Consider the following 14,347-nt stretch of genomic DNA (forward strand, 5'->3'; position numbering starts at 1 on the left):
ATAACAGGGACAGAGGGCTTTGGGTCAGAAGAGAGGTGCCTGAAGTATCACAACAGACTTGGCTTCAGACTAAAGTGGGCTTTGAGTGCCATGTGCACCCACAGAGACCACACAACCTCCTGCCTGACAGTGCCTGATGATCACACACTATTGCAGCACTGGAGTGACAGAGCAGCTGGCTGACATCAGCTGCACAAGTCCCCAGCTCTCCAACAAGGAGCAGGCAAGCCCTCTCCCATGCATGCACAGGCCTTGGTATCAGCAGCTTTAACTGCTCACTGGGCAGAAGTCTTACTTTCAAATTATAAACACATCTGGAAGTAAGTCCAGATTGTTTATTGGAATTAATGATGCTGCAAATGATTTTTAATTGTCCTGGTACTTTCCATGAAACATAAGAGACCAAGAAAAATACCCTGAATTCCACAAGACAAACCACACTGGATGTACTGACCTTGCTTTTTTGGTATTCTTGAAAATGTTCTTTTCACCACTTTGCAGTGGGAATTATCTCCTCCACAGACACCACACTTATCTTCCTGCTTTGTGGAACCTATGACCCTGTCACACCCAACTTTCTGTGCACAAAAGAGAGAAACAGTCATTCTTATTTATCCACTATTCAATTCAAATGAGCCTTCACTTTACATATCAACCCCCAGATTCTGCTTCAGCAAAGCAGCACACCTCATAGTATTCTCCTGGAAGACCAACAACTAAACAGATTTTAATACTTCCAGTTCCTATAATAGCTGTCAACTGGCTGATTATATTTTCATACTATGCTTCACAGTGGTTCTCTTCCTGAAGGAAAGCAGCATGGTTAAGGAAAGCTCTTAAGCCTCAGCTTATCTTAAGACAGATACTTAAATTCCAGGAGAATCTAGGCATCTATATGGGGATAAGCACCTCCAGCAGTGTTTCGCTAGTCAGATACTCATTCCTTTGAAAGATGACCTGCAGCAGATCCCAACTTAGAGGAACCGTCATTGATTTTTTAAAAATAGCATGATCAAATACCAAGAGAATGCACATCAGCCATATCCTAACACCACTTTCCTTGAAAGCTGCTGTGCTTTCCTATTTCATTGTACATTCCACCCCCACTAAACCTCAGCAGGGAGAGCTTTCCTTGAAAGCTAATTGTAATAGCTCATCTTAAAATACTGCATAAAATGTTTCTTGTGTAGGTAGGTGCTTTTGGAATCAAGTCACATGCATGGCAACTGTGAATATCACATATAATATTGTGACAATAATCCTAATGAAATCTCCTTATTGCCCAAAGTGTTTTAAGAGCTGACTATTATACTTAGTCATGCTCAGAGAGAAACCCTCAAGGTAGAGTTTGAATTGTTTTCACACTGCTGAGCTCTGCAGGAGCCCCCAGGCCCTCACCAGGCAGTCACCCCTCACACAGATGCTGTAAGCATCCTTGTAGGAGCAGCGGGTCCCGTCGTGCACCATCCTCTTCATGTACACCACATCCCCTGTCTCCTTGGATTCACAGTAGAGGTGGCACCTCTCCTTGGCTGAAAAACAAAACAACCCAAATTGGGCATGTTCAGCTCTCAGTTTAGTTGCTGATGTTGTGAACAGCACTTTCAGTAGTGTTGGCTCTCTCTTCTTCCTTGCACACATCACAGAGCCCAGCGTGGTGCCCATAAATCATTGATGCTTATCCCCTTTGAAAAACTCTGTGATCTCTTGGAAAATGCTGAATCATAAAGCATCCATGTGTCACCATTAGGAGACAGGCTTAAAAATAACAGATCATTGACTTTGAGGGGGGATCTATTTAATCCTTTGCAGATGATGCAATCTGGCAGAGCTCTCCTCAGTTGCATGACTACCTGTGAGAGATGCTGGTTTCTCCTGCACTGCACTTAAATGAAAAAAAACCAAATTAATTTTCCCATTAAAAGCAACTGTTTGACACTGAGTGAACCTGGCATCCAAAATTTCTTCAGAGACAGCTGGGCCATAGCATTTCATCCTAACCACAAAGTTAATTTTCCCTCATGGTTATACTTGTATTTATGATAATTTAAACCATTAAACAATATGAGATGTCAAAAAGATTCAGACAAAAAAATTTTTTTTACTGCTAACACATGCACAAACAGCCAGGCAAGTGGTATTTTCTCTAATCTGTTCCAAAGAGCTAAGAACAAAAAATGAAGCTGAGAATGACTAGTCAGTTGCTGAATAAAGTTGTATTCCACTAGTGTGTTTCATTTTATCCATGTCTCTTGCTGTCCTCAGCCCCATAATAGGATTCACTATGCTTTCCTTGGCACTGAAGAGCAGATGGCCTTTCTGCTAGATGAAACAAATAGAGATTCTGCTATTTTAACATAATTAAAAGTTGGAATGATTTTCCCACCATTTAAAACAATAACAACCTTTCCATTGTAGCAGTTCAACTGAAATAAATCTTCACAGGCCCTTTGCATTCTTCCCCTGTACAGTTCCATGGCCTCTGCCCTCTTTTTATAAAGTCCTTGTTATTGCTGTTGATGTCCTCAAGGCCACTGGGTATTGGTACATCAGAGACCTTTGCTACTGCTCCCAAACCATGCAGAGAAGCCATGCTGAAAATCCAGGGTCTAGTTTATTAAAACAGGTACTTTTTTGGTGCAAATTCTTCATAGGAGACTATTAAGATCATAATAACGGCAGACCTAATGTATATATTAGAAACATTAAGCTGTGCACAGGATAGATGTGCACACAGCACCCCTGGGTGTGCAGCCACCCCCACCCCACACACAGCACACATTCACTGCCTGTGATTAAATGAAAATATCAGCAGGTCCGACTGGGTGCCAACAACTCTGCACAAGGGCTTTATTTTAGAGATGGTTCTGCTCCCACTGCTCCATGGAGCAGTAAATGTGTAAGTGCTGCTAAATTAGACCCTGCTATTGCAAAGAATTATTTTCTTCCTATTCACTGGTGCTGGACACAGTAGAAGTGCAGGAGCATGTGATGGTGTGTCTGTCCAGTCCCTGCTCTCTGAGTCCTTCTCATTTAACTGAGGCTGGGAGCTCATGGCCAGAGTCCCTCCCTGCTGCCCTGGCAGATGCCCAGGGAGATGCAGGAGCCTGTGAGCACAGCAGGGTGAGGACCTGGGAGCTCAGAGAGCCTGGAACAGGAGACAAGGGGGCATGGGATGCTCAAGGACACACTGGGGTGCACCCCAGCTCAGTGGCTTTTCTCTGCCCTCAGCATGAGGCACTCCTGTCTGTTCTTATGCCCTGCACAATGTGTCAGACACGTCCAGCTGAGCTGCCTGTGAAGTGTATGGATTTATGTCACTTCTGAGCCACAACTGCATAATCCTCACAAGTATGTCACTGATATGCCTTATCCTTACAAAAGGGAGTTTTGAATAGATTAGAGTTCAAGCATAAGCTTGTCTCTGGCCTTATTTTCACACAAAAGCTGTTCCCTCTAATAACCCTGCACAGGTAAATGTAACTCTCAAGGTGTCTGCAGTTATACCATAGTTATGTTGGAAACCAGCAGTGCCCAGGGATCAGTGCTCAGACATCAATGAGCTGGTTTCTGACCCAGAAGCCATTGAATTTAATTGAAAAAAATCTGATTTGTTTCACTGGTCTTTGCAGCAGACTGCTCCAAAGGCTAAAGCATAAGCAAAGGTCCTGCAGACCACAGCCTTCATCCCTCCACCCTGTGCCAGCAAAACTATTTCATGAAATTAAGCTGTGAGGCTGTGTCTGTGCCTTTGAAAATCCCAGACTGACAGACTGACCAAGATGGCATGAGAAGAATGAGGGAACTCTGAGAACTATTTGGGAAGAAAGTCAGGCAAATTAATTATAAGGAATTTGCCATTAATTTCTGGCAGAGTATCCTCTCACTGGAATGCAAAATGATTCACCCAGAGTGACCCTTCCCCTCCCAGTGAGGGCAGCTGGGCTGAGGATGGGGTGGGTGCTCAGAACCTGCCCCTTGCCAGGCCAACCCTGCCCTCAAGAATTTGTCATTCAAGTAAGGCGTTGGGGTTCAAAAACAGTTCAAAAACAGCCTCTTTGTTTGGTAAAACATCTCAGAGTGTTTTCTGGCAAGAGCAGACACGGCCCAAAGCAACCAGCTGCACTTTCATTGACAGTTAAGCTGAGGCATTAACAGGAACAGGAACATTTTTGTTCTAGGAGGTGATCTCTGTCAACCTTGCTGGCTTGAGAGCCAGCACCCATCTAACCCAACAGCTGCCTCCAACAGTGCCAGCAGCATTTGGAGGAAGACACAGGAACAAACTGGAAACTTTTCTCAGAATATTCTCCTGGTTCCTCCTACACTGCAACTTGGAGACTTCCAAAATCGTGACTGGAACTTGGTGTTTAATGGCTCTTAATGCACTGTAGAACTGTCAAGAATTTTTCAAAATAATTTCTAAAACTTTCTGGCCTCAGCAATTTTCTGTGGCAGTGAATTTCAAGATTATTAGATGCTTTGTATTAAGCCTTTCCTCTTATTTGTTTTAAATCTGCCACCTGATAATTTTATTTGATGTTCCGAGGCTCGTGTTATGAGAAACTCAATAATCATTCCACGTTCAGTCTCTTTGGGCCACTCCCAACTCTGTAACTCTATCTTTTTAATCTACATCCTTGCTTTTCCAGGGTGAAAAGTCCTGGTTTATCCAAACTCTCCTCATCCAGAAGTCATTATTTATGTTTGCTTTATTCTGGCTGGAGTTCAGCTGTGGGTGTTTTAGCAGCCTGGGCAGCAGTGAGATGGGCACAACCTGAGCTGCATTGGCTGAATATTTAAAGTGGAGACACAATGTTCAGGTACACAGGGACAGGTCAGTGCTCTCCATCTCTCCCTTCACAGTCACTGAATAACCTGGTATTCCCAGGTTATTCCCAGCCTTTCTCTTCAGAGGCCACCATACACACACACACACACACACACACACACACACACACACACACAACACACATATATACCAGTTTTTACCCCCACATCCATTACTGGCATTCATTAACACCAAACTTCCTTTGCCTTCTTGTGTCCCTTAGTGTCACAAGGTCCTTCTGCAGCTCTCAGAGTGGGCCATCCTCCCATACAAAACCATTCCCTTTTATCTCATGGTAAATCCATTTAACAGCTGGCATTGGGGAACAGTGTCCAAAGTTTTTTGAAGATCCAAGTGCATTGCATAAATTGAGTCACTCATACACTGATACTCACTGATCCCTCCAAACACCTCCTAATAGATTTAGGAGGCATGATTTCCTGGGAAGAAGTTTTACCCCTCCCTATATAATTTTTATTCATATTTGTAACAGATTTTAGTTTTCACAGGAGAGGGGCTGCTCACCATCAACATGTTCATAGGGCAGCCAGTGGTGTTTGGTGTTCTGGTACTCAAAGTAGGGGTCCCACTGCCGGCACTGCTCCTCTCTGAAGTCCTCAAAGTCCTTGGGACACTCCTGGGTGTTGCACAGCTGGAATTCATAGCTCGGCCCCACACACGTGCGGCCTCCGTTGGCAGGACTGAGACAGGCAGAGAAAACCGTGGTCAGTTTTGCTTTTATTTCATTCATTAAGTGTCTGTTAAATCTTTTGAGGAGCCATTTGTTTACCAAACATGTCAGCAGGCACTTGATGAAGCCAGGGCTGTATTTCCTTTCAAAACCTGCTGTCACTATTTAGCTGTTAAAAAGCAACTTCTGCAAGAAGAGGTTTTAACTACCTTATAAAGGCAAGAAAAGCCATTTTCTTGGTGTAGCCAGGAAAGGAAAGCACAGCAGAAATCGTTCACATTCACCCCTAATGCAGCAGAAAAGGCAGAGCAGCCCAGCCCAGTGTGTGCCCCCAGGCAGATGAGCACCAGATCCCTGGCAGATCTGGCAATGCAGAGCTCAGGACCTGTAGCTGGGTTTTCATCCTCTTCCAGGAAACACAGAAAACGTTTTTAATAGCACGTTAGGCTTTTCCTACATGCAAATAGGTTTTACAACTAAAGCTGTGCCCACAATTATAAAGGTCGCTTCTCTGTTGCCAAAGTAATAAAGGCTGAAAAGAGAACTGGCAAATGTCTTCTTAACAGAACAATTTCCATTGGAAAATGCTGCTTCATAAAACTCAATTTAAAAAAAAAACAAATCAACGATAAGATGATTTTTAATATTAGCCAAGTTCAATTGCTTTATCAACAAACCAAGAAATTCAATGTTAAAAATACTCTCTCTGTTAAAATCATTTAATTCCAACAATTGTTTTAGTCCTGCTGTAGGATCTTGACATTTTATGATACCACACTAAGATAGCAATAATTACACATTTCCTATCATATGTATACAGCAATCTTTATTAACTATACTTTACTTCCACTGTTACTGAAATTGAATTATTCTACATTATCTAGATGACCCAATCAGATGTAAGTTATTAAAGCAAGACAATTCAAAATTCTTAAAATTAACTTTGGGGAAAGTTCTGATCTCAGGAGCTTTGTTCCAACTTGGAATAAAAACAGTTTGAAAATATTTTAAGACCTTCTTGTTGAAATATCCTAAAAGGTGGATTAAAGAAAACATTTTAAAAGGTTAAAAAAAATCCAATAAATCACTTATATTATTTCAGACTCCCATTTTAAAATGACACATCTAGGACTCTAAACTTTTAGTTATGCTTTAAACAGTACTGTATTAGTCCTTGTAACCAGTTAAATGGATGGATAAACTGAGAAATAAAGATGATTCATGACTTGCTAAGGCACCAAAAGTAGAATTTCTGACAACATATGCTATGGGTCAGATTTAACAAGCAGCACTCAGCATCCTTTCCTGCTCTGCTGCACTGGCCATGCACTGAGGATCCCTGTGCAGCCTCTGCACACCAGTGGGGTGTCACTTACTGTGGGTTGTCACACTGCCGGGTCCTGTACTTCACCCCGGTGCCACACGTGCGGGAGCAAGAGCCAAACTTGCTCCATGCCCCCCAGTGTCCATCCTGCTTCAGGATGTCTGGTGTGAGCCAGATGCAGTGACCTTTAAAGCAATGCTGAAAGAGAGAATCAGATGTCAGAACGATTAGATTATTAACTTACATCAGATGAGAAGCTGCTGCACCATACATTTTATTTTCAGCACAAGTTCTGGGTTTTTTTCACCTCTCCAGTAGAAAGTAGAGGGACTTGCTGTCAGATTGTGCCCATGATCCCAAACTCACTCAGATTTTACAACCTTACATGTCAGTACGCACATGTGTGCATGCAGGTTTCAAGTCTACCAAGTTTGTTAAACTGTTGTCAGTGTTACATTTCCTCATCACCTGTCTGCAGCAGGGATATCATTTAAGGGAAATGGCAGAATCCCAGATCTTGGAGGCTAAGAGTAACATCCTGCCTCCACTACTGCCTGCAGCCTCTCCAGGCAGCAGTCAGGAGCTCTGGCCACAGCACCATCCTGCCCAGCCACTCCCAAACCCACACACATATTCCTATAATAAATGCAATCAGCCAAGTGTCAAGGAATTAAAGCAAGCTCACATTGTAGACTATTAATGCTTTTAATTAATGCTTTTAATTAAAAGCTTTTGCAGTGTCTCCCTGGAGATCTCATCGTAAACCTGACCAAAAAACCAGGAGGCATTTCTTGGGTACAGCCCTGAGCAGTCCTGCAGCTGCACACTTCATCACACCCTTCCACACTTTCTCCTTTCTTTTACCTGGTTTTTAATACAGTCATTCCACAGCAGTTGAAACATAGAATTTGCTACATTCCCCATACTATTAAGGGATTTATTTTATTTCTTTAAAAGCCTTCATAGCTCCAGTACTGATCATCTCTACTGTCATCTCCTGTTAAAGAAACCTGTCAATGCCTTTCCACCAATTTCTCCAGTCCCTAATCATGGAATTTTTTCTCAGCTGAAGTCACAAAGAATTCTTCTCAAGGATCACAAGATTCTGGCCCCTTTCAGTACTATTTCTGCTTTCATAAAAGTCTACTGATGAAGTGTGGGTGCTGGAAAATATATTCCAGCAAACAAACGACTTTGCATGAGACTGTCACAGTTTGTCTGCGTTAACAGTTACTGCTGGGATGAGAGCTCTGGCTCAGGAGCACAGATGGCTGCAACAACAAGTGAAATCAGTCACTTACTTTCCTTAACATTCAAGTCAACAACAACATTTTACACAGCTTAACAAGCCCTGGAATGCAGGAATTTGGCAGGCTGCACAAGACAAGCATATGGCTAAATGCATGCTGCCAGCAAAAACAAAATCAGAAGATATATAACAGGAGAGTGTTCTTGAGCATAGAGTGATTAGTGATCTGGAAGACAAATCTAAAAGTGAAGCATAATCATTAATAATGCTGAATTTCAAGAGAGAATCATTAGAATGGTGACAAGGCAGAGCTTACTGGTTCACTAATCTGCTCAGTGACTGGCTCATATTCATGCAATTTATTTTGGGGCTGATTTGGTTGGACAAGGAGTAGAAGAGAGAGTAGAAATTAGGTTTCAACTATTTTTTTCTTTCCCATGACTTCAGATATTCAAAGTCAAAACCTATTGAAATAGATGAGTTACCACAAAGCCAATTATACCAATCCTGCTCCAGAGCTGTAATGGGCAGATTTTTCTTAGATGTTTGACAGAACAAGAGATAATTCAGCAAAGCATGAAAGAAATGCAAAATGCTAATATGTCCTTTGCTTTTTTTGGTTTAGAAGCTCAGGGCTGTACCCTTCAGGGACTGTTTACTTATGGCTTTAGAGAGGTTTGTTTGAACAAACAGTTTGAGTCGTGGGGCCCTGTGCTGCCAGGGGACCATTCAGCAATGTGGGGGAAGCTGGCAGTGTCTCAGCTTGTCAATAGACATTTCAGCTGGGCTTGCAAGCAGATGTGAAGTTACAGCTCCTGATCTGTGCTTGCTCACACATCCTTTTATCAGGCTGCTGCATCTCTCAGGTGTAAGTTCCACAGCAGTGACCAAATCCATTTCAGGAGCCATTAAGCCTATGTTCATTGTGTGATGATCCAGAATCCAGTGCTTGGACTCATGGAGGAGAGGGAGAGACATGTGATGACATTGTGCTTCCCAGTCTCTTTTCCCTGTTTTAGTCAGGAATAGCTAAATAGGATGTAGGTTTGCAACAACCTCTAATAAACCCCTTCTCTGACATTGAGACTGGTCCCTGAACTGGAAGGCAAACATGGAATAATGTTATTGAATTTGTTGTGTAAAGAGAAGAGCAGCACTGATTTTTAGTGCAGAAGTTGGTCAGATGCTGATTGTTGGGAAGCTGAGGCAGAGCTATTAGGAGAGAAGCATTTGTGTAAAATGAGTCATCCCCAGCTCTGCCTTTTTTTTGTGGATTAAAAGAAAGAAGCCTACAGAAAACAAAATGATTCACTAATGAATCTTACTCTGTGCAGATCCGTGCAAGAAAATGCACGAGAAGGTAAAACCAGAGACAGAGCAATCTCCAGTGTAATAAAGGAAGTTAAAGCCAACCCCTCCTATTGCTACTACATTAACTACATAATGAGGTGGAAAAGAGCCAATTTCAAGCACTATTCCCTTCATAAACAGGGAGTTTCACTTAAAGAATGAAGCATATTAAAGCAATTTTCTCTCTTAAATGAGAAAAAAATGGGTAAATGCAAATTATTTTCTTAGTTGAAGATGACTTCTTGCAGTCTCGCCTATTTTTCTGGCAAACAGGGCAGTCCAAAACAAGTGCAATTTCCAGGAGAGGGAGCTTAAATTTCTTGCAGTAAAACATTCCACTGCTGTTTTCAGCAGTTCTTTGAAACTGCTGTGGATGCCAAAAAAAGAGCCAGTGTGTTCCTGTGGGCTTAACACATCTTCAAGTCAATTTTCCAAGAAAAGACTTGAAGATCTTCTGTGGGTATCTGTAACTATTTTATATTGGGCAGCAATGGGCACCTCTCTGATCTCCTCACTTGATGCCCCAGTACCTACCAAGCAACCCTTCATACTGCACCAAGGCTGGGGTGCTCAGTTCTCCTCACTGTCCTGGGGTCCCATCAGGACGGGGTCACTGATTTATTTGCATTCCCCATCACACGCAGGCTGGCCCGCTCTGCTCCATCTGTCTGAAATAATTGGTTGCAAAGGATGAACTGAAAGTTCCAACACTGAGGACTACTCTGAGGCAGTAAAAGTTTCTTCAGTGGAGAAGCAAGTATTCTCCGTTCCTGTGGTGACTAACACAGCACACACTCACCCATCTGTCTCCTGTCTCCAAGAGAAGCTGAGGTCAGCTTTCTCAGTGGGAAATTAACTGGATTGCTTTGAGTACACATTAGTGTTTTCAGAACCCTCTTTTCTTGGTCCATATTTCTTCTCAAAAGTATCTATTTATTTCAATATTTAATCATTCCCTTCCTTTCCTGACAGAATAAAAAATCATTCCAAGTTTCACTCAGATCATCTCATTAGCACAGTGCAAGCAAAGAGAAGACCTGCTAGGCTTGTGCTGGATCCTTGGCACAGAAGCCAAATCCAAGAGCAACATCAGCTTGGTTGGCAGGGGCAGCTACCAGGCTCTTAACCTCTCTCCAAGAAAAGAAAAAAAAGAAGGCTCAGGTGCTGCAAACCTTGATGTTAGTCACTGCAGCAAGCAGATGGACTCAAACATGTGATCTCCCTGCGTGACTGACTCTGGGTTTTATTTCTACCCTGTGGAGAGCAGTTAGCTACTTCAGCCGACATAAATGTCTCCCCAGAAGAGTAATATTTTTAAAAAATGGAATAAAAAAACCTGATGATAGATTTCTGAAGTTTGCCTGGATTCAGAAGCCTGAGGCTAATGGTAGAGCTGACAGAATTGTATACAAGTAAATAAATTATCAGCTGACAGCATATGTTTTCTTTCAATCTACAGAATGCTGGGCAGAGTTAAGATTTGCACAGTTATGTCTTGTCTGCATGGTTTACTCTAGCAATTTATGGAGTGTCTGTGACTCCACAGTAAGACTCTGAACCTCCATATGCTTAACTTTACACACCAGAGTTATTTCGTGGAAGGTAATATGACCCTTGCAAGTGGCCGCATCATCAAAGCCTCACAAAACTGATAGAAACTTCCCTCTTGCTGTTGAAAACTCAATCTGGTTTTAAAAAATCAAGCTGGGAGCAGTATAAATTACTCTATTTCCTTTAGGACTCTGTCAAAATAGTAGTTTTCTTTCCTGACTGGGAAGGTCCAGGAGAATGTGCTATTTTTTTATCTTTAAACCCAGCAAATTATTAGTTTGCTGCCAATTAACATAATGGTTGCTCAGTATCTCCATTTGCACAAGAAGACTTACTAAGAAGTTTTCAAAATGGCAGAACCTCACTCTTTTGGCAACTTAGTTCAAATAACCAGAGGAACAGAAGAGCTTACAAACATTTACATAAATACACATACTTATCTGTACACATACATACACATGTACAGACAGCATTAGAAAGACTCATCTTCCCTTTCAAAGGGTAATGTCTGGAACATCCAGGACACAGCCTGGGTGTGCAGACACATGCCCCTTCCACCCTGCCTGCCAAAATGTGCTCCAGATTTCACGTGTCCCACATGGTTGTTCTTGTCCCCTGACCACCAGTTGGGAAGGAGGCAGTTGGACTGGATTCTCCTCCGTGGCACCTTGCTGGATTTGGGATCAGTTTTCAGTTATGCGAACACCAGCCCTAGGTGAGAACATCCATGCACCACCAGCCGTGCTCGCCTCCCCAGCATCGCTTTCACTTCTGGCAGCCCGTCCCCTCAGCTGCAGCAAAGCCAGGATGTTTCTGTGACACATCAGCAGTGTTGTGATTGGTTTGAGCTTAAAATAGGCCCTGGGAATTAGTGGTATGAAATCATGAAAACTGCAAGTCTCTAAAGTGGGAAACAAATGAATCTTTCTCAATCAACATCTTTAATTGCTTATGTTTCTGTACTTTTGTTTTCTGGCATGATTCCAAAGAAAATGGGAGATTATGTTTGAAATTATTTTCCATTTTTCTCAAGCACTGATGAGGTATCCTGGGAGATATACCTGAGGGAAGCTGCCCCACAGCAACTGAGTCCCAGCTTTGGGCAATAAATGCGTTTTACAGCCCCATGCATTCAGGCAAGAGCCTCTGGTATTGTCCCAGTTGGTGAAGAGAGTGAACACGGGAAGGCAAAATCAAGGGCAGGGATGAAAAGGAAAGGAACAGATGTAAAAGCATTGATCTGATGTACCTGTATTAAAAACACCAACATCTAATAAATACACTGGTCAAATGCTGAGCTCAGACACATAAAGTCAGCTATATAACCTCCAGAACTCACTCTATTTTAAAAAACCCAAACCATTTAGTTCAGACTGCTGAGCCTTATCTAATAAAATGGTTTTCATTTTACATCATTTTCTCAGGTTCTTCTGGAAGGTGGCAGCAAGTTTATTTATCAAAAAACTGGGACAGCTCCCTTGAGAATAAAACAGTCAGAGTCCTATCATCTACTGAAACTTCAGAATGTGCACATACTCTCTTGCATCTCTGCAGAGCTCAAAAGCCTGGCTGTCTGCACAGCTTGCCGAAGCCTTGGATCCCAAGTTCCAGTCCAAAGAAAATTTTTACAGCTCAGTTGCATAATATCCTGACAAACTGTTTATAATGGAAGCACTGACAGATCCTTAACTGTAGGGTTACAAATTCCTTTTTTCTCCTCATTTCTGTTCAAATACTAATATGAATGAATAGTGCAGGGAAGAGGGTGATGCAACAAAATGGAATATATTTTTTTTTTTCAGTTGGGGGTCATGAATATTTTTAATATAAAAATCAAAATAAAGAAAAGTGTATCCAAATAAACTGTCTAAAATTTTGGATCGTAATCTAATTATTTTTTTTTTTTAATAAGAAACAAAGCTTTTGTAGCAGGAGTAATTTAAAGAAGAGAAAACCAGAAGGGAGTGGTTTGAACAGAGCGTGACTTGCTGGGGAATTAATTTAACATAACTTTTTCATAAAAGAGACTTTTCAAGCCATAACAGCAGCTGCTAATATGGTTCATTTATCGCATAAATGATGTCATACATTGGGTTGTAAAAAAACCTTTCCAAGTAGCGACATCTTCCTCTCCCCCTCAGTCACTGCATCCAAAGCCCAGGGAAGCCAGATTTTTTTCATCAGACTTCAAAGGATTTGGAGCTCAGACCCACAGTGAGCAGAGTGTGATCTCCAGGGAGGAGAACCGGGGCTGGGAGCGGCTCCAGCGCGGTGGCTGCGCCGACGGAGCTCTCTGAGCCTTTGCCACCCCACACATCCCTCCACCACTCCTTGCGCCTCCCTGGGCTCTCATCAAACCTGCAAATCCATCCCCACAGACCTGCCCTTCTCTGCTCACAGCCCCTCTGTGCTGTCATGTGGATTCTCTCTAGCTGGCATTCAGCTCCCACATCCATCCTTTCCCTCCGGGAAGCTCCAGGGCCGTGGCTTGGATGTTTCTTCAGCTCCCACTGCTTTCTGTATGAGGGAGGCCAGGCAGCACCATGGCAACATTGCTGGTCCAAGAACAACACCCTGACCTCAAAAGAGTCGTAGGAGACAGGAAATTTCCCCATTTTTGGCTTTGCCACAGAGACTTGCGTGGGGCAGATACTGCCATGACCTGCCTGAGGATGGGGTTTAATGGTCCCAGAGTGGCCATGCAGGACACGCCAGCCCACATCCCATGTCCTCCCCTCACACTGCTCAGAATCACAGAATATTCTGAGTTGGATGGGACCCACAAGGATCAGCAAGTCCAACTCTTGAGTGAATGGCCTCTACAGGGATCAAACCCATGTGCTGTTAGCACCATGCTCCAACCAGCTGACCTAATTCTCAGCACTTCACTTGCCCTCAGAAGTTTGCCCCACATCTTAGCAAACCTCAGGTCCTCCAGACAGGTTCTTCTCTTGCTCCTCTTGATTTTGAGAGGAACATTCCCAGCTGCACACAAAGACATGTGAACACACAGAGGTGTGTGGGTACACAGCTCTCACCTTCCCCGGTGCACACATGGTCCCGTCCAGCGGAGGCCCTTTCTTGGTTTTGCAGAAATAGGGGTTCTCAGGGTGGCTACACCACAGCTGCTTGCAGGGATCAAATGTACGGAACTGGAACACACCAAAAAAATCAGAGTGGATGATGCTTTGAGAGAGCTCCCACTGGAAACTGCAACAGGAGCTGCAGATGGGGGGGTTCCTTGTTCCTTTCCTAGGTTTAAAATGTCAGCTGTTAGTTCTGATCCCCGAGGAGCACCGTGATGTCTGTGGATTGAATATTTGAGCATACAGAATCATGACTCTGAGGTGA

General features: G+C 43.0%; 1 protein-coding gene across 1 annotated transcript in view; it reads right to left on the reverse strand.

Moving 5' to 3' along the window:
* The window catches only part of ADAMTS2 (ADAM metallopeptidase with thrombospondin type 1 motif 2), a 170,450-nt gene that overhangs the window by 13,508 nt on the left and 142,595 nt on the right, over window positions 1–14,347 (reverse strand). Inside the window, exons 10-14 of the mRNA XM_036392015.1 lie at window positions 14,035–14,148; window positions 6,899–7,044; window positions 5,357–5,532; window positions 1,399–1,532; window positions 455–578 (exon numbers count right to left, since the gene is read on the reverse strand). Of these exons, the coding sequence (XP_036247908.1) occupies window positions 455–578; window positions 1,399–1,532; window positions 5,357–5,532; window positions 6,899–7,044; window positions 14,035–14,148 (694 nt within the window). The remainder of the gene's footprint in view (window positions 1–454; window positions 579–1,398; window positions 1,533–5,356; window positions 5,533–6,898; window positions 7,045–14,034; window positions 14,149–14,347) is intronic.

The sequence above is a fragment of the Molothrus ater genome, chromosome 15 (genome assembly GCF_012460135.2).
Source record: "Molothrus ater isolate BHLD 08-10-18 breed brown headed cowbird chromosome 15, BPBGC_Mater_1.1, whole genome shotgun sequence".
In the NCBI taxonomy this organism is placed as follows: domain Eukaryota; kingdom Metazoa; phylum Chordata; class Aves; order Passeriformes; family Icteridae; genus Molothrus; species Molothrus ater.